Source organism: Micropterus dolomieu, linkage group LG05 (assembly GCF_021292245.1).
Source record: "Micropterus dolomieu isolate WLL.071019.BEF.003 ecotype Adirondacks linkage group LG05, ASM2129224v1, whole genome shotgun sequence".
NCBI classification, from domain to species: domain Eukaryota; kingdom Metazoa; phylum Chordata; class Actinopteri; order Centrarchiformes; family Centrarchidae; genus Micropterus; species Micropterus dolomieu.
Genome location: NC_060154.1, coordinates 19,306,653 through 19,324,439, shown reverse-complemented (window position 1 = coordinate 19,324,439; position 17,787 = coordinate 19,306,653). Strand labels below are relative to the sequence as shown.

Genomic DNA, 17,787 nt, shown 5'->3' with positions numbered 1-17,787 from the left:
CTGTGTCTCTGTCCCCTATCCCTTTTTTTCCACTTTCCCTTCAATTGCTGTCTTACTTTGTCTTTTGAATGCCGCTCTCTCTTAATCTCCATTTCTTCACCATGCCTGTCTGTCTCCCTTCCTTTCCATTGATTTCTCTTTCTCCCTCTTTATCTCTATTTTGTCTTTGCACACCCTCCTCTCCACCTCTGTCTCCTTGCAGACATACAGTCCATGCTGAATTTCACTTTAAATCAGGTCACTGCCTTCTTGCCGTCTCCTCTCCCTTTCTTTCTCTCTCCCTCTCCGTTCATTTTACCATCTCACTCGCTTCGCCTTTGTCGTGCCTCCGCCGCCACTGCCACTCCCCCCCCCCCTTTTCGATTTTCCTCCCCCGCCTTCCTTCTGTTTCTTTTTTCTGTATTTCTTCTCTCCCTCCCACATCATTCGTTCATTGGCTGTCATTCCTTCAATCCAATCTGCCCTTTTCCTCCTCCTCTCCTTCCTCCGCCTTCTCCTTTCATTTCTCTCTCTCTCTCTCTCTCTCTCTCTCTCTCTCTCTCTCTCTCTCTCTCTCTCTCTCTCTCTCTCTCTCTCTCTCTCTCTCTCTCTCTCTCTCTCGATGTCATTTAGTAGTTGGAGTTCTCTAACAAGAAATCATTGTGTCTCCCTTGGGGTGGGGGGTGATGGATTCAGAGGATGGAAGGAAGGAAGGGGTGGGGGTTGGGGTGGTGCTGCCTGGCTGAAAAATGGAGAGTGGAGGGAGGGAGAGATGTGGGGAAGTGAGAGGAATGAGAGAAAGAGCATGAGAGAGGAAGAGCGAGAATAAGGAGGGGGTGGAAGTTCAGTCCAGCATCAATAAATCACTTAGAGAGAATGGGGTGGGGGTGGGGGGGTGTCTTGCATTCTCTCTCTCTCTCACGCACACAGACAGCAGACTCTAGCTGTCAACAAGACAAACAGCCTGTGGCCATAATGATGTTGTCATGATCTCTGCATGCATATCATTACCGGCCTTGTTGGGCCAGCCACTAAACGAGTGTGTGTGTGTTAGACATCACATGACAGCACCTGTAACACTGATAACTGCACTAATACTGGGAAGGGAGATGGATGGAAAGAGCGATAAGGGGAGTGAGATGGAAAGAGAGATTATGTTGGTGAGGAGGAGGAGGGAGAGGGAACGAGGAAGAGTTTGCTGTTGGCTGTGTAGTAGAGCAGATCGAGACAGACACACACCCACAGCAAGAATCCCTGACCCCCAGCAGGAAACTTGCACGCGCACACACATTCAAGCATGCAAAATGCAAACACACACACAGACAAACAGACATGCAAGGACACATCAGAAACACACATATACACACTCTGTGTGGGCTGGCTGAGGCCACAGCAGATGCTGTCCATGAATATTTTAGCCAAACTCCCTGGCAGAGTTTCCATTTGCATGGACCAAAAGTAAGCAGCTGAAATATTTACCACACCGGCCCTGGGAGAAACAGGCCACAGCCACGGTGTGTGAATGAGTGAGTGTGTTTGAGACCTTTTTATAAGTGTGTGTTTTCTTTTTGTTCGAACTTGGCTGTGTGTGCGTGTTCATTAAACCAACAGTATCTTGTTTTTTTTGTTTTTTTTGTTTTTTTCCAGACGGAGATTGCCAAGCGGTTGAACGTGATCTGTGCCCAGCTCATCCCATTCCTGTCACAGGAGGTGACACACACACACACACACACACACACACACACACACACACACACACACACACACACACACACACTGTACTGCATCCAGCCCTCTTTCTCCTGTCTGACAGCAGCCAACACAGAATGTGTGCACATGCAAACACACAACAGATGATCTCTCAGACAATCTCTCTCTCTCACACTCACTCACACACACACACACACACACACACACACACACACAGCTGCAGATGGATAGAACTTCAAAGCACGTCTCTCGATCGCCAAATGGTTGCATGCGCTCCCATGATTCCCAGAGCGAAAAAAAATTTCAAATATGCTGTCTGTGAGAGTATGAATACTTTTTCACAGTAATTAAGAAATGTTACACGTCATTAATATTAATTCTGTTTACAGGGGGAAAACATTTTAATTTTAAATCAGAGTATTTAATTCTGAATCCACCTGCCCTCACTGACCTCTTGGTTTGTTCCACAGCACCAACAACAGGTGGTCCAGGCCATGGAGCGCGCCAAACAGGTGACCATGGGGGAGCTAAATGCTTCGATAGGGGTACGTGGGCTCCCCCCTCTGCCTCATAGCGTGTGTACCTTATCCTCCCATTTATTTATATTCCCTCCTTTCTTTTGCTTTTACCGAGGCAAAGATCCATGGGCCCTCTCTAAAATATTCTGATTTATTGGCCACCGACCAAGATGGTTTAAGACTTTTGTGATTCAAGTGGCCTTATCAGGTACATGAACAGCATCAACGATGAAAAGATTGGCCCTATCAAATGGCCCATATGATTAATGGAGAATTTTAAACAGGTTTTAAATAATAATCCAGTTAGTTATTTGTCACTTTATCTCCCATCATGCTGATTTGGCTGCAGAGCTTCCCCTCCTGAAGAGTCACTGCTTTGACCTCAGCATTTCCCCTCTCGTGCATATCGCAGCACTTAGTTCCCTTCCTCTTTTCTTACTCTTGATCCCTTCCTATTCAGCCACTTCTTCCAATGCTTGTAAGTCACCCAGATCTCTTTCTTCTGTCTCTTCTCTGTTTCTTTATCCTCTCTACAGCAGCAGCTTCAGGCCCAGCACCTCTCCCAGCATGCCCAGGGTTTGCCAATGGGCCCACACCCATCAGGACTGCCCCACCCCGGCTTGGCACTCAGCGGCGGATCCGGTCTGCTGGCCCTGTCCGGGGCCCTGGGGGCCCAACTGGCTGCCAAGGATGAGAGAGCACACCTAGAGGCAGCAGTCGCGGCTGCCGCTGCTGCAGAGCACCACAGAGGTACAGGATCGCTTTAAATGATACATGTTTGTTTCTCAAAGCAAAAAGTGTAAAACTCTAGATGAGTTTAGGGCTGGGACACAAGAGTTGGATTGCGTTCTTGGGAGTAGAGTAAACACACTGAGGCTTGGCTCGATGCATTCTGATGATTGGCTTTGCTTTGGATATTTGGCAGGGCACAGGAGTGTTGCTGATAATAACACTCCTCAGGGATATTTTTTCACTGAGTCATCAGCTGCAGAGTGATGTGAAGTGATGGCAGATAATCTTGCATTTGTGTGTGTGTGTGTGTGTCCTTATCGGCATTTGCTGTCCTCTGGCCTGGTACCTGGATGTGTTTGTTGCTTCTGCCTGGAATGAACAGACCGTGAAGCAGGACCAGTGAGTACAAATGGCTACACTTATATCAAGTACACTCACACTTTTACACTTATTTGTTCAGTGGTCTTTGATATGTATGCAAATTCAGTGTTGTACATGGGTATCCACTCCACAAAAGTAAGTAAAAGACAGTATGAAATGTTTATTTTTATTTACTAAGGCAAATAATAAGTTCTAAATATGGATTTATGATTTTTTGGTCCTTAAAATTGGATTCACATTAAAGTATAAAAACATCTTATTTTGCTTTCTGTGGCTTCTATACACTAGGATTTCAGTCACTGATGCTGGACCCTGCATGACGACACTTTAGACCTCGACACTATATCACTACCACTGCACAACTGTGACAATACTGGTTTAAAAAGCTGCATCATTGCCAAAGCACGCTAAGGCAGTTTGAAGCGTTCTGTTTCTCCCTCTAACTCTTACAGTGAGCTGGCCGATCGATGATGGCTGAAATTCTTTTACATTCATCTCCACAGCTTATGAGCTTGACATGATTTATGCAGTCCCTCTCACCTCATTATCACTCTCTTCCGTCCTCTCTGCCCTCACTTCCTCTTCTTTCCCCCTCTCTCCTTCCTTCTTTTCCTCCTGCTCCTCTTTGTGCCCCCCATGCTCACCTCCCCTTTGCTCTTTACCCCCCCTCCTCACCCCTCTGCTCTCACTCTTCTCCTCTTTGCAGAGCTCTCTCTCCAATGGGGATAAGGGTCGCCAAGCAGACTACCTCAGCAACGGCAAGAAGAGGAAAGCTGATGAGAAGGAGTTCATGACCGACTATGTGAGGCACTTTCCTAACACTGTTAAATGTTTAAGTAACTGAAAGACAGCTTCACCCAAATAAGACCAGTGATGTCTGCACAGTGGACTTTGGAGACCTGCTTTTTTTTAGACAAATGAAATGAAATACTCTCAGTCCCCACTGTCATCACTGTATTATTGGTGTAATTGTAGAAAGGCAGATGTATTGAGCATTGTAAGGGATTATTTTTTAGTGTGAGATAAATTAATCTTGGGTAGTCCAGTGTTATCGCTTTGTTCGAGAAGACCTGCAATATTAAAAACAGCAGTGCCTTAGAGGGTTTCACCTCTCCAAGTTAAGCATCTAAAATTAATCACATTTGTACTGTCCATTGCGTTTACTTCCAGCCATCTCATCGCAGGCAATAAAATGTCAAGATAAGATAATTCATTTTACTCTATCCGCTGTGTAACAAATTAAAGCTCTTGAGACAGTGCAAAAAAAATGTTTTATAAAGCTTTTTTGATATATGTCAGGTAACACAAACACATACACACCTCTGTTTGGGTATGACTTGGTGTGTCTTGTATATTTCTACATGTAATCTACATACATCAGACAGCAGAGCAGGAATATCTAATCTCAGTTTCTCTCTCTCTCCTCTCACAGGGCAGCGATGCGGATAAGAGTGATGATAATTTGGTGGTGGATGAGGTTAGTAGGCGGCCGCCGGCCTCTGTTGGCCCCACTTCGCCGCTTTCATCTGCATACATCATGTAAACACACCCAACAGCACCATCTGAATAATGATAATAATAAAAGTAATAACCTCCTTCCTCCACCTCTGCCTGCCCTTATTTCACAACATACACAGCCATAAAGTTGATAGGCATACACACACTATACCTTTTTTATGTATGTAATTCTTTTGGCATGACTATTAAGGTTTTATTCGTTTTATGAATGAGCGCCCCCTACACCTTTAAATCAGTAGGAAGTGATTGCTTAGTGGCCAGTATAAACAGGAGGTTTGATTATAGCATGTAAAACCAGTTTCAATATTCTTAGTTTGGTAACAAGCCAAGAAAAGAGTTAATCAGCACAAGAACACACAGAGACACTGATTCATTTCCAGATGATCTCTGTGGCCTTCAGCAGTAAAACACAGTAGAATGAATGAATAAATCACCATTGCTTCTTATTTCCATCATGTCTAATAAAGCTTTATGTGTTTTGAACTCAGGACCCGTCGTCCCCCCGCAGCGTGCAGTCCTACTCATCCAGGGAAAACGGCCTGGACAAGATACCCCCGTCCCGTAAGGAGGGCCCCCCGCAGGCCAGCCCCACGTCCCTGGCCTCCTCCAGCAGCGCTGCCTCCCCGTCTCGTGGCAAAGAGCCCCCACAGGTAGACGGACACACCTGTATGAACACGCACAAGGATTCATGTGCCGTTAGTGGACTACACAAAGGCATAAAAAGACATTGCATTAGAATCATTTTTGTTTTATTATTTTCAGGTGCCTGCAGACATCTAAAGAGAACACACATGGTATATTTCAGCATAGGGGCATCAGTGTTGCTGTCAGCACAGACTGTATTCTGCTGTTTCTTTTGTTTGGGTCAATAGTTCGCCTTGGAGTTATTATGCCGTATATTCAGTGTCTTACACATTCAGTCAGGGCTGCTGACATCCCACAGTGCTTCTCTGGTCCCATCTGCCCTCAGTCATCCTTACTGTCATTCTGTTCTTCTTCTGCTTCTTCTTCTGCTTCTTCTTCTCCTCCTGCTCAGTCCTTCACTATTAAATTGGTTTCCACCCTATATATCTATTTTTTTGTTTATTTTCTTTTCAGTCTTTGTTTCCTAACACTTGTCTTTTTTTCCCTCTTTTTCTCTGCTCCTCCAGAGGGAGAAGTCCAGTACTCCAGGTATGAAGCCAGGGACCCCCATGTCTCAAGAGTCCAACACTCCGGGACCCAGCGGACCTCCACAGTTCAGACCGGTCCTTGGCAAGCCTGGTGTCGACCTCGGTAAGAACATCACATGAGATTGCTTTTATTCCCCAAAGAACATATCATCTGCACTTTCTTGTTAAAAGGGAGAACTGTATTTCAGAAAACCTGAAGTTGGTGTTAAGTGAAACTGTAAAGCTAGTCTCCACCAATGTTGCTCAGGAGGTTGAATGTCTCCATCCGTCTTCTCAGGGACAAAAACTTGCACTGCATACAGAGTCAAATAAAAATATGAATCTTCCTTTGCAGAGTTTTTAGCCTTGCTTTGTTACATGTAGTGATTCTATCAACATCGGGCCACAGTCGTTGGTATGGGCAGCAAGATCCCCACCACCCGCCACCATCTGGACTTAATAAGCAGCTGTGGGCAAAAATATTCAGCGCCCCTCACTTTTTAAATGGAAAGATTAGGAGAGGTGATGGACTGTGACTGTGAGCTGCTTCATAATGAGTCTCCATCTATTTCAGTGTATCTCTTCTCTTTCTCTCCTTTTTCCCCTCACATCACCTGTTAGCCCCTGCTCCGCTTTCACTCAAACACACACTCACGCACACACCATTATGCATGCGTACTCACTCGTAGCTGCAGCTACATGCATAGAAAGGACGTTTAAGTGAGCAAACACACACATACAAGTACTGTCTCACTGCAGGAAGTAATGGTGACCAGCAGGGGTCAGTAGTGGTCCAGTGCTGCAGTTAGTGTTGTCCTGCCTTTTGTATGGCAGGCTGCAGCTTGTTCACAGCCTGTCAGTCACTACTGTCAGAAACAGTGAAAGGCCCTGCAGAGGGAGTCACCTAAATAAAAATGTAGAGCTGATTCCGGTCTATGCTAAAATGAAAGATAAAACTCTTTGAATGACTGTCACATACTGCCTCAATCAATAATTTGTTCAGTTAAATAATTCACAACTCTTGCCTTTTCTTTCCTCCCTCCCTCCCTCCTACCTCCAGCTTTGGGTCTGAGAAACCCCTTGGCTGTGCAGGGAGCGTACCCTCCAGGGGCTTTCGGCCTGCCCCCTCCAGGGGTGAACGGGGACCTGCCTGGGGCGGCGGGCTATGGCGCTGGCCTCCACTTGGTCTCCCCCCAGATGAACGGAGCAGCAGCTGCGGCAGCAGCAGCTGCCGCAGGCTACGGACGGTCCCCTGTGGTGAGCTAGCTGCTCTGCAGATAATTCGTCTTTCCAGTGTCACTGTCATATGTAATACCTCAGCATATAAACCTGTCAGAGAGGGCAAAAAGAGGTGTCTCTCTCTCTCTCTCTCTCTCTCTCTCTCTCTCTCTCACTCTCACTCTCACTCTCACTCTCACTCTCACTCATTTTATATGAGAGAGAATGGAGTGTTTTATAAAGGGAAAGCAGCTGGATTGTCATTAAGAATCAATGACCTTGGCTCTTGAAAAGTCTCTTTGCTTTATATGATCTCATTTAATTCTGATCTTTCATCTGATACTGTCCTTTATTACCTGGTTGAATGCTCTCCATGAATACAGGTATCTCTTCAGATGTTTTTCTTTTCTTACTTTAGAATATCGCTCTCTCCTCCAGGTGGGCTATGAGTCTCCACACCCCCATATGAGGGTCCCTGGGCTGCCTGCCAGCCTGCAATCAGCCACCTCTGGAAAACCGTGAGTTCCCTCTTTCCTTCCTGCTGTCACTCAAATCTTCACCTGTTCACTATTAACTGTGCTCAGGTTCTCCTAAAATTTCAATTAGAACACTAGAAGAAAATAAGAACAATGAAAGATGTTGTAATGAAAAAACAGGAGGGAATAAAGCCTTTTTGAGCCTCCAGAACTTTGTTAGGTCAAAATGTACAGCAACATTGTCTGAATCAACAACCTGTGTTCATAAATCAAGCACTTTAAAGTAAGTTTTCACTCTTTAAGCACCTGAAACATGTTTTAAACCGTTGTTAACATGAGACTCCATTTCTGGCTCCACTTAACTTTGTTGTTTGGAGTACTTTTGCAGAAAAATTGGCCGACGTAGACGATGTGACATCACTGATATTTTTAGAGCAGCTTCAAAATGCAGTAGTTAAATACAGTATGTTTCAGTTTTCCGGACATCATTAGTAAATGTCAGGTTTTAGTCATTCACTGTCAGTCTGTCTTCTGTCAGAAAAAGTATTTCTTAAAAATGTAGAAGTTGAAGTGGATTTCTCTTAGAAAGGGTTTTAGCTGCAGCCTTAAATCTCAGTTATTCATCTATCTATTTATCTCTCTATCTCTCTATCTATCTCTCTATCTCCATCTATCTCCCCACCCCCCCCCAGCGCCTACTCCTTCCATGTGAGCGCAGACGGCCAGATGCAGCCGGTGCCCTTTCCCCCAGACGCCCTGCTTGGCCCCGGAATCCCTCGCCATGCCCGTCAGATCCACACCCTGAGCCACGGCGAGGTGGTATGCGCCGTCACCATCAGCACCTCGACGCGCCACGTCTACACCGGAGGCAAGGGCTGCGTCAAGGTGTGGGACATCAGCCAGCCTGGTAGCAAGAGCCCCATGGCCCAGCTGGACTGTCTGGTGAGATGTTAGGGAGGAGGGGGGGAGACACTTAGAGGGATGTTTGAAGGCTCATATTTAAAGTTTGTTGCCCATCCAGTGTCTAATAATGTTGCTTTACTACCAAAAGTGATGCTCTTGTTTATCCCCCACACATAAAAACACACTTTGGTTGATGAATCACCTTTGTGTTGTCCTAAAGCCAAATCCTCCAGCCTCTTTATGTATTGCTGTGATACTACTGTAGCAGCGCGCTTAACTTTGTGTCTTTGCATCTTCCTGTCATCAATTACGTAGTTCTACATCATATATTGCTGTGTATAAATGTTTATGTTTGTCGTTTTATTGTGTGAAAAACAGAACAGGGATAACTACATCCGCTCCTGCAAGCTGCTCTCCGACGGGCGAACCTTGATCGTCGGCGGGGAGGCCAGCACGCTGTCGATCTGGGATTTGGCCACGCCCACTCCTCGCATCAAGGCGGAGCTGACGTCATCTGCTCCCGCCTGCTACGCTCTGGCCATCTCCCCTGACAACAAGGTCTGCTTCTCCTGCTGCAGCGACGGCAACATCGTCGTCTGGGACCTTCACAACCAGACTCTGGTCAGGTAAGAGAGGGGAGGGAGGAGAGGGGACAGATTGCATCGTCTTCGCTAGTTTTAGTAGATGGAATCGGGAAAATGGCCAGATTCTATTCAAGTAGGCTAACAAGAAAGGAGGAGAGTAAGGAATGATGAAAAGGGAAGATAAGTTATGGAGTGGGAAATGAGAAGAGAGAGATGACCACACAGAGAGATGGGGCAAATTTCTGAAACTTCACAATCTGCCTCTGCCAATCTCAGTCATAAAGCAGAGAGAGGAGGTGAAAGCAAACATTGCTGAAAGGCAACCAAAGTATGGAGGCTGAACACTGCTTAGAGAAGGAGGACACAACCTGTGTGTGTCTGTGTGTTTTTTACAGGGAGGTTAAGATGCTGAGTGTTTGTTTTGTTTTCCGCTGTATTTGCCACCACCATCTTACACCTTAGGCTGTGCAGTGCTTTGCCAGCTAATACACATATCTGGGCATCTAGCTTAGGCTTTAAATGCTAAGATATGTGGCACTGGTCCATGTTATATACTTATCCCTTAACATTAACACTTTACTTTAAGTTCACCTGTTTGTCATTTATAAGCAGTACATAAACATTTTGGTAAAAAGTTTATAACACTATAATGTTGTTAGCTATAAACAGCTTTAAGGACATTTTAAGCATTTATTTAATGTACAGTATTTGTCACAGATTCTCCTGTGAAGACACATTTTATTATATATTACAACTTTATATTATAACTGTTTTACTATGTTTGCCATTCATCATCTGTTTATACAGCAGCTTCCACTTATGGGTGCCCACAGCAAATACGTTAATAAAAACTTAAAGCTGCACTACATTATGGTGTGTAATAATAAAACCCTATTATTAAATGTTTATATATTGCTTATGAATGCTAAAAATAGGGTCTTAAGGCAAACCGTTGCCAAATAAAGATTACATAATAAATCTACTTTTTTAAGTCACTGTAGTTTTGTGGTGGTGTGTTTCATGGAAAAATTAAGTTTTAAAAAAAAGTGATGACGTGTGATTCATTAGTAGCTACAGTATGTCAGGCGAGTAAGTCGAATTAAGAGTGTCATAATGTATTTAAATTAACTGAAATAAGCAGGCTCCTGGTAAGTAGGAAAAATGCATTAAAACATTATTTCACCACTTGTATGCTTATTGAAATGGCTGTCAGTAAAGTAAGTTGTAAGCAGGTAATAGTCACAGGGGTGAAACATGGAAAACCAACAGTGCAGTCCTTTTACTGAGTAAATATATGAGAAATAGGAAAAGAGAGAACTTGAGCAAATGAAAAAAAATTGGAAGATTTTGGAATGAGCAGAAATCAGAGAGGTATTATAATGGTGTGTGTGTCGTGGGTCTCCTCCCTGCAGGCAGTTCCAAGGCCACACAGACGGAGCGAGCTGCATCGACATCTCCAACGACGGCACCAAACTGTGGACGGGAGGGTTGGACAACACGGTCCGCTGCTGGGACCTACGAGAGGGACGGCAGCTCCAGCAACACGACTTCACCTCGCAGGTAAACACACACACACACACACACACATACACATATCACACACAAATATCACACTCGTTGCGGTCCAGACTAATAGACAGGCAGCTGATGATCAATAACGCATTACCGCTCTCATCTCTCCATTTATTTCTCTCCCTCATTTGATTCCTTGCCTCCCTCTCGCCATCTCCAGATCTTCTCTCTGGGCTACTGTCCGACAGGCGAGTGGTTGGCTGTGGGAATGGAGAGCAGTAACGTGGAAGTCCTGCACGTCTCCAAACCTGACAAGTACCAGCTGCACCTCCACGAGAGCTGCGTTCTTTCACTCAAGTTCGCCTACTGCGGTACGTACCTGCACACGCACACACAGACTAAGGAAGCAGAACAAATCTGCCACTCTCATTATTCAGAAACCATTTCTTCCTTTTCACCTCTCCTCTTTAAAAAAGCGCTTCCTCTCAGGCTTCTCCATATCTCACCTCTCCCTGAGGGTTTATCTGTTGATGGCTGTGTGTGTTTTGTCCTGTAGGTAAATGGTTCGTGAGCACAGGCAAAGATAACCTCCTGAATGCCTGGCGGACACCTTATGGATCCAGCATATTCCAGGTAGGGCATAAAACAGAGTTTTATGCACAGATCTCTGTCAAGAGTATTTTTGTTTAGGAAATAACTTGAAAATGGTGAATGAAAACAGTTCCAAGGCTTTTTTCATCATCTTGTTTGAATATTAAGTGTATTTTGGTACACAAGTAGATCACTATTGACTTGAATAACAGCCGACATGTGAGTGTCATTGTCGCTATTTGTACAAAAACATGATTCTTTGACTGTAGCTAATACGCCTTTCTCTCTGCCCCTCTGCTCAGTCTAAAGAGTCGTCGTCGGTGCTCAGCTGCGATATCTCCCCCGATGACCAGTTCATTGTCACTGGCTCCGGGGACAAGAAGGCCACAGTCTACGAAGTTATCTACTGAACTCTGATTGGCTGGGGGATGGGATGGGTGGGGGGATGGCGAATAATCAGGGGGCGGGGCCAAGGCTCCCTCCTGCACCAATGACTGTACAGAGCGTCGGTGGCATGGAAAAGAAGAGACATTCAAACTCCTACTTTGTTGTTTTGTTTACGTTTGTGAAAGAAATGCGAGAGAAAGATAAGCAAGGGGGCACAAAGTCACATCTCTGGAAAAAAAACAAACTTTGAACATTGTTTTTAATGCTCTGAGAACGCTGGTTAGTCTGTAGCTGCGCAGTTGTGGATTCCTCCAAAGAACTTATGTTTTTGTTCCTTTTTTTCCTGTTTTTTAACAAAATAAAACCTCTGTAGTGAACAAGAAATTAGCAAAAAAAAATATTTTTTTAGACTTTGAATTTTTCGCAGACAGTTGGACCGCATCGAGTGGAAAAAGACAGACGTGGGACTGAGGAAGTGGGGGAAGGGTGTGGGTGGGTGGGGGAGCTGGAAACTCTTCATGGGAAAAAAATCGGTGCATATTCCATGCTATGTAAAAAGCCTGGGTCAGCCTGGGTCAGCTTGGCCCGGTTTGGCTTGGTCCGGTCCAGCTCAGTCCAGAGCACATGGCTGCTCCCAAGGGGCAGCAGATGCGTGGCAGATGGCAGGATGGTGTGCTGTGAAGTTCCAGCTGCTTTTTTTCCCCCCGTCCTGGTTAAATTTCAGCAGCAACATGATTGTATCATCCCCAGCACACACATGACAGAACAGGGCTCGGTTTTCCCTGAAGTGTCTCGAGAGTTTCTCTTTGTTCCTTTTTTTTATTTGTCTTTTTTCTTTATAAAAGAACAAAGACTTATTTTGGGGAGACCAGGCTGGAAAAGAAAACCACGACCCCCGAGGACAGAAAACTGAAGTCTGTTCAAACAGCTCAAAACAGGTGGGCTACTCTCCAAGTTTCGGGGACGTGGTCTCTGCTACATCATCATCATCATTGTCCATAACACTCCACATTAAGGTTTTTTTTTTCTATTGTATTTGTTAGGGCACATATAGGCAGACAGGTATTTTCAGAACTGCATCATGAACCTTAAACCATGCTATATATGGACATGTAAATAAAGTTCTCTAAAGACAAACAAGGATTGTTATCTGTGACTTTGCTTTAAGAAAACTGATTGGAGTCTGGGGCAGTCTGTGATCTGCAGTGTAATCTGTGTGTTTTGTTGTTTTTTTTTTTTTTTTGTCTTTCATTAGCATCTTCTCTTGCAAAAAACAGATTGACATGTTTGCTTATGAGCTGATGCAGGTGTGAACAGTAGAAATGAAGTAGCTGAGAGAGAGAGAGAGAGTGTGTGTGAGTGTGTGTGTGTGTTACACACTACTGGCTGTCAAGAAGTGTTTTTCAACAGCAGAACCAAGTCAGGTTCTTGCCAGGTTTAACTTGGATGTTTAAAACTGTGGGGGGGCGGGGGAAATCAAAAGAAGCATTTGTTGAATATTTGTTTAAACCATAACAGCCAGAAAAGCTTGTGCTCACAGCGAGGTGCCAGGAAGCGTCTTAGAAATATTTAGATGAAAAATGAAGGATGTGAATGGTGAGTACACACTCTGCCTTCTCTCCCCTGTGATGGAAGCATTTCTCCCTCACTGAAAGAGCACAAAGCTTCTCTTCCAGTCAGCGTCTGCATCCTCACACATACGAGAAATTGTCTCGGGATTCAAACCTACAGCACGAGCACGTTCCCCCAGCTCCTCTGCGACTGGAGCTCTCGGTAAATAATGCAGCCGTACAGTTTGTTTTTGTGCTGAGCTGGCTCGTAGTGTGTTGAGACAAAGGTGATGTGCAGCACAGTAGGCTGAGGGATGGATTATTACAGCAATAATGCCCAAGAGGTAGTTCTTCAGTCAGTGATTGTGTGTAGCGTTGACTGGCCTGTCAAGACAAAAAGCTTTTACTGTGAGAGTAAAAGTGAGGAAAAAATGAGGCAAGCATTTATCTCCACAGTAAACGATCATTGGCATACAGGCGGATAATAAATGATTTACCTTCATTTGATTTCTTTTAATGGAAAATTGAAACCACAGTTTTGACCTTTGTCCTTTCTAAAATGCACAATAGTGCTGTTAATACCTATAATCACAGCACTGCTGTTAAACTGCTTCTAACTGGTTTGAACTGCCCTGAATAAAGAAACCAATCACTCACCTGCTCAGTGCTTTGCTTCACATAGCTCTGCTGAAACTACCCGCTGGATGAAGTAATTTTACTCCCCGATTAGCGCAAAGTATTCTTTTCTTAAAAATGTCATAGCAGGTTTGTGTCATTGGAACTTATTTATCACATAAGATGGGGCACAATTTCGACAGAGCAAAAATGTGCAGTGTATGGAAATTGCAGCTGCCAATTAAGCAACGCAGCCTTTGAAGATGTTTGGCATGCCTGTTTCCTGTAATTTAAATTTAGGCCCCGCGTCTCAGCATCTTTTTAAAATTCTACACATATGGAAATGTGTGTAAATGAGCTCCAGTATCTGTGCTTGATTTGATGTGCACAACTTATCTAAAGAGACTAGAAACTCCAGGAATCAAAAATCGAGTTGGGGCAGATGGAGCCCAGTATTTAATGATTTCTGCTTTGTATTGTCAGTGTGGAGCAGAAACAATGAATCACCAATTTGCCTTTTTGTTAGTGTGATGAGATGGACCATGTTCTGGGTGTGCTAAAAGTATTGTTCAATACTGGTGAAAGTCAAACTGCTGAGAGCTCTTGTAAAACTCCGTTTGTAAGTGTTCAGAAAGAATAATGGATGAAAAAGTTGTGGCTTTCAAATGGACAAAACTGCTTCTCAGTGTTTAGAGCAGTGGTTCTCAAACTGCAGGGAGGATGTGGATGATCAGGGGGGAAATATGGAGTGGAACCATAGACTGTATAAAAGAAGTGGATGAACATGATTTATATAGGGCAATAAAAATAACACTTTGCTGATGCTATCACGCTGACCTGAGTCATTTCTTTTATTTTAATCAAATTAAACTGGGCCTTTTTTATTTGTTGCACCCCCAATATTGTTAATGATAAGAATTAAGTCACTTTATGTGCAGTGGGTTTAGATAGTGGAGTATTCCTCTTTGGTTTTTTGGCCTTTTCCTTCAGTATTCCCCAGGGGGGGAAAAAGATGGACACAGTAGACACCTGAAAGGATGAACACAAGTCGGGTTTATTTTTCACATATAGCATTTCTTGTACAACACATAGGAAACGCATCAGGAGGGAAGAAGACACGGTGCATAAAAAAAAAAGCTCCTTGGATTTTTTTAAAGAAACTTAACATGGGCTTGTAAAACGGGAATTATTTTTTTTTACTGAACAGAGAAAGCACAGGCAAGGGGGGCATTACTGACAGAAGAGTATCAAATACAATGTCCCAAATATTCACGCTATACCACCTAATGCATAGCCATTATACAGCATCATTCTGAGTAGTATACAAGCCGCTTGTGTATGAGAATATCATTTAGGTGTGCCTGTGGCTGACAGGCAGAAAGGGAAAGAGGCAGGCATTAAACTGTACAGATGATCTCTGACTTCTTGCTGGTATATACAGTAGCCATTGTAGAAGTCCCTCATAATCCTTGTATCCTGCACTAGCGCTGCAGCGAGAAACCTGGACAAATCTTTATAAGGGTTTATACAATTGAACTAAATTGCATACTGTAATGTAAAAAGCATCCCTCTGTAAAACTGTGGCTTGTGAGACCCTTCACTGTACCTACTGAATTAAAATCAGATCTGTCTCCTATCAGCAGAAGTGGAGCTTTAGTGCAACAAGCATGCAGTAAAAAGTGGAACCTCTTTGATGGCTAAATCTGTTTGGTCGTGTGGCAGCCGACGCCTGCAGTACACTGACTACGAACTCAGCAGACACAGTTTAGTTGCACATTAAGGACTGAAAACAGACTATAGTACATTTACTACCACTTTTGAAAAAAAAGGGGGGGGCAATAAAACAAAAACAACAAACAGAAGACAGAGGATCTTTTCTCCCAAACGGAGGTTATTTTTTTTTCTTTACATGGGACTGCTCATGTTGTACGCCCTCTGCCTGTCACCATCACCAAGGATAAAAATACACTGGTTCTTCAAGTAAAAAGTTAAAAGAATTAAAAATATTTTTCCCGCCTGTGTTCCACTTGATTTTGTTTGTCTCTGTGTGTGAGTGTGTCTCTCTGTTTGCTACCCCAAGTCTGAAACGCAATCATAGGCAACCCCAGTACATAAACATATCATTACATAAGACAAGCAATCACTATTCATAAAAATACAGAAATAAATGAGTAATAAAAGAAAAGCTTGAAATGTGCCTTTTTTTTAGTCTACACATTGCTGATGCATGTTCTATAGAAGCAGAGAGCTCTGATATACAGTTTGCCTGCCAGTTTGGATTATGATACAAGGAGGATTGAAAAGTTAAGAATCTGATTTAAATAAAGAGTTTGACATTTTGGGAAACCGGCATACTTGCTTTCTTGCTGAGATACAGATGAGAGGATTGATACCACTCTCCTATCTGTATAGTAAATATAAGGCTGCCCATTAGCTTTAGCTTAGCATAAAGACTGGAAACAAGGGGTTACAGCTAGCCTGGCTCTGTGCAAAGGCGGCAAAATACACCCGCCAGAAGCTCTGAAGAGGACAAAGTAACGAGATTCCCCCTGCTCTCAGTCATAATGCTAACCTGGGTTAGACGTAGATTACAGACAGGAGAGTGGTATCGATCTCCTCATCTAAATCTAGGCAAGAAAGCTAACAAGCATATTCCCAAAAAATGTCAAACTTTTCCTTAAGCATCTCAATTTATAGCAATCAATAGCTTAACAAAACAAGGTTTAGCCAGAGCACCTTGAACACTAGCACATCAGCAGGCGGGCAGAGATAGAGAAGGTGACTGATGTAATAATCCAGTTTGCAAATGAAAACAGGAACTAGTTGCATAAAATTTGAAAGGGGTTGGATTAGTCGCTGCTTAGTTGGCTGCTGATGATAGCATGATCGGGTGTAGTTAATTTGCCCTCTTGTCTGCCTTACAGTGAAGTTGGCATGCTGCTACTTCATCTAGCTGACAGTGCCTTTAATGAGAGTGAGTGCAGCGCCCAGTGTCAGGAGAACAATCCAGAGGAATTAGAGGGAACAGCTTGGCTGATGTTCTCTGTTTGTGTCTCTGGGCCCTGGGAGAATCCCATTGACTCCGCTGCTCATTAGACGCTGCCTTTGTCAGACCAAAATAAAATAGATATTAGGCAGTGAGACGGGGAGCGCTGCGATGAATGTTTAATTGGGTGCTCTGTGTGTGTTTCTGTCTTCCTACGATTACCTCAAGGGGGTGTATCTGTGTGTGTGTGTATTCTTGCCCGATGACGTGCGCCGTGTGTGTGTGTGTGTGTGTGTGTGTTTGAGAGCAAGTCCATGTTTCATGTCAGTGTATGTGGATATCTGAAGTGCCCCCCCTCCGTCTCGGAGCGTCATCGTTCCCCTGCTCCTGACACCTCTCGCTGGGGAGAGCGAGCTGCGGCGTCAGCCTCATTAAGGCTTCCACTGTCTGGCTAATGAATCGATTGTGTGGTATCAGTGCTCCTGGCTGGCGCTCCCATAGTGCCGCTCCGCGCCTCCTCTGGGGGCCTCCCTTCCACTGAGCTCTTAATCAGGAAACAGCCCTAATTACTCTCCCTCCCCCCTCCTCCCCTTTCTCCCTTTTATTACTTTTCTTCCTTCGCGCTTTCTCTCCTCCTTGTCTTTCCCTCCTTTGCTTCCTGACTTTATCTTTATGCTCCACCACCCTTTTCCTTTGTCCTTCTTATCTTGCTGCTTCCCTTACTGCCTCTCTCTCTCTCTGCTATCGTGCCTCATCCTAAAAGTGGATGGGGGAGGAGGAGGGAGGGGGCATTTGGGAGCTTCCACAGTAGCTTATATCACAGCAAAAAAGGGGAGAGAGGGTGATGTATTAGGAGTGAGGGTCAGGAGGACTGAGACAGGGGTGTTGCTGTTGCTGAAGTAATGAGGATCAGGAGCGGTTGGCAGGGCAACTGGTGCCCCCCCCCCCCCCCCCCCCCCCCCCCCCCCCCAAAAAA

At 44.4% G+C, this 17,787-nt stretch overlaps 2 protein-coding genes across 13 annotated transcripts in view; one reads left to right on the top strand and one right to left on the bottom strand.

Annotated features, from left to right (window-relative positions):
• tle2a (TLE family member 2, transcriptional corepressor a) overlaps positions 1-14,652 on the top strand; it is a 46,595-nt gene extending 31,943 nt beyond the window's left edge. The window contains exons 5-20 of one of the 6 annotated variants that reach the window (XM_046050062.1): positions 1,627-1,689; positions 2,160-2,264; positions 2,747-2,957; positions 3,322-3,338; positions 4,027-4,122; positions 4,753-4,797; positions 5,327-5,488; positions 5,990-6,113; positions 7,050-7,246; positions 7,646-7,725; positions 8,376-8,625; positions 8,965-9,212; positions 10,583-10,730; positions 10,903-11,053; positions 11,239-11,315; positions 11,576-14,652. In XM_046050062.1, the coding sequence (XP_045906018.1) occupies positions 1,627-1,689; positions 2,160-2,264; positions 2,747-2,957; positions 3,322-3,338; positions 4,027-4,122; positions 4,753-4,797; positions 5,327-5,488; positions 5,990-6,113; positions 7,050-7,246; positions 7,646-7,725; positions 8,376-8,625; positions 8,965-9,212; positions 10,583-10,730; positions 10,903-11,053; positions 11,239-11,315; positions 11,576-11,683 (2,082 nt within the window). In that variant the 3' untranslated portion in view covers positions 11,684-14,652. Of the gene's footprint in view, positions 1-1,626; positions 1,690-2,159; positions 2,265-2,743; positions 2,958-3,321; positions 3,339-4,026; positions 4,123-4,752; positions 4,798-5,326; positions 5,489-5,989; positions 6,114-7,049; positions 7,247-7,645; positions 7,726-8,375; positions 8,626-8,964; positions 9,213-10,582; positions 10,731-10,902; positions 11,054-11,238; positions 11,316-11,575 lie in introns of all 6 variants that reach the window. The other 5 variants (XM_046050060.1, XM_046050064.1, XM_046050066.1 and 2 more) reach the window with 5 other exon arrangements.
• A 205-nt stretch (positions 14,653-14,857) lies between these two features.
• The window catches only part of tle2b (TLE family member 2, transcriptional corepressor b), a 98,000-nt gene continuing 95,070 nt past the window's right edge, over positions 14,858-17,787 (bottom strand). For all 7 annotated transcript variants that reach the window (XM_046050068.1, XM_046050069.1, XM_046050067.1 and 4 more), the window contains one exon: positions 14,858-17,757. The gene's annotated coding sequence lies outside the window, so the exon portion shown is untranslated. The remainder of the gene's footprint in view (positions 17,758-17,787) is intronic.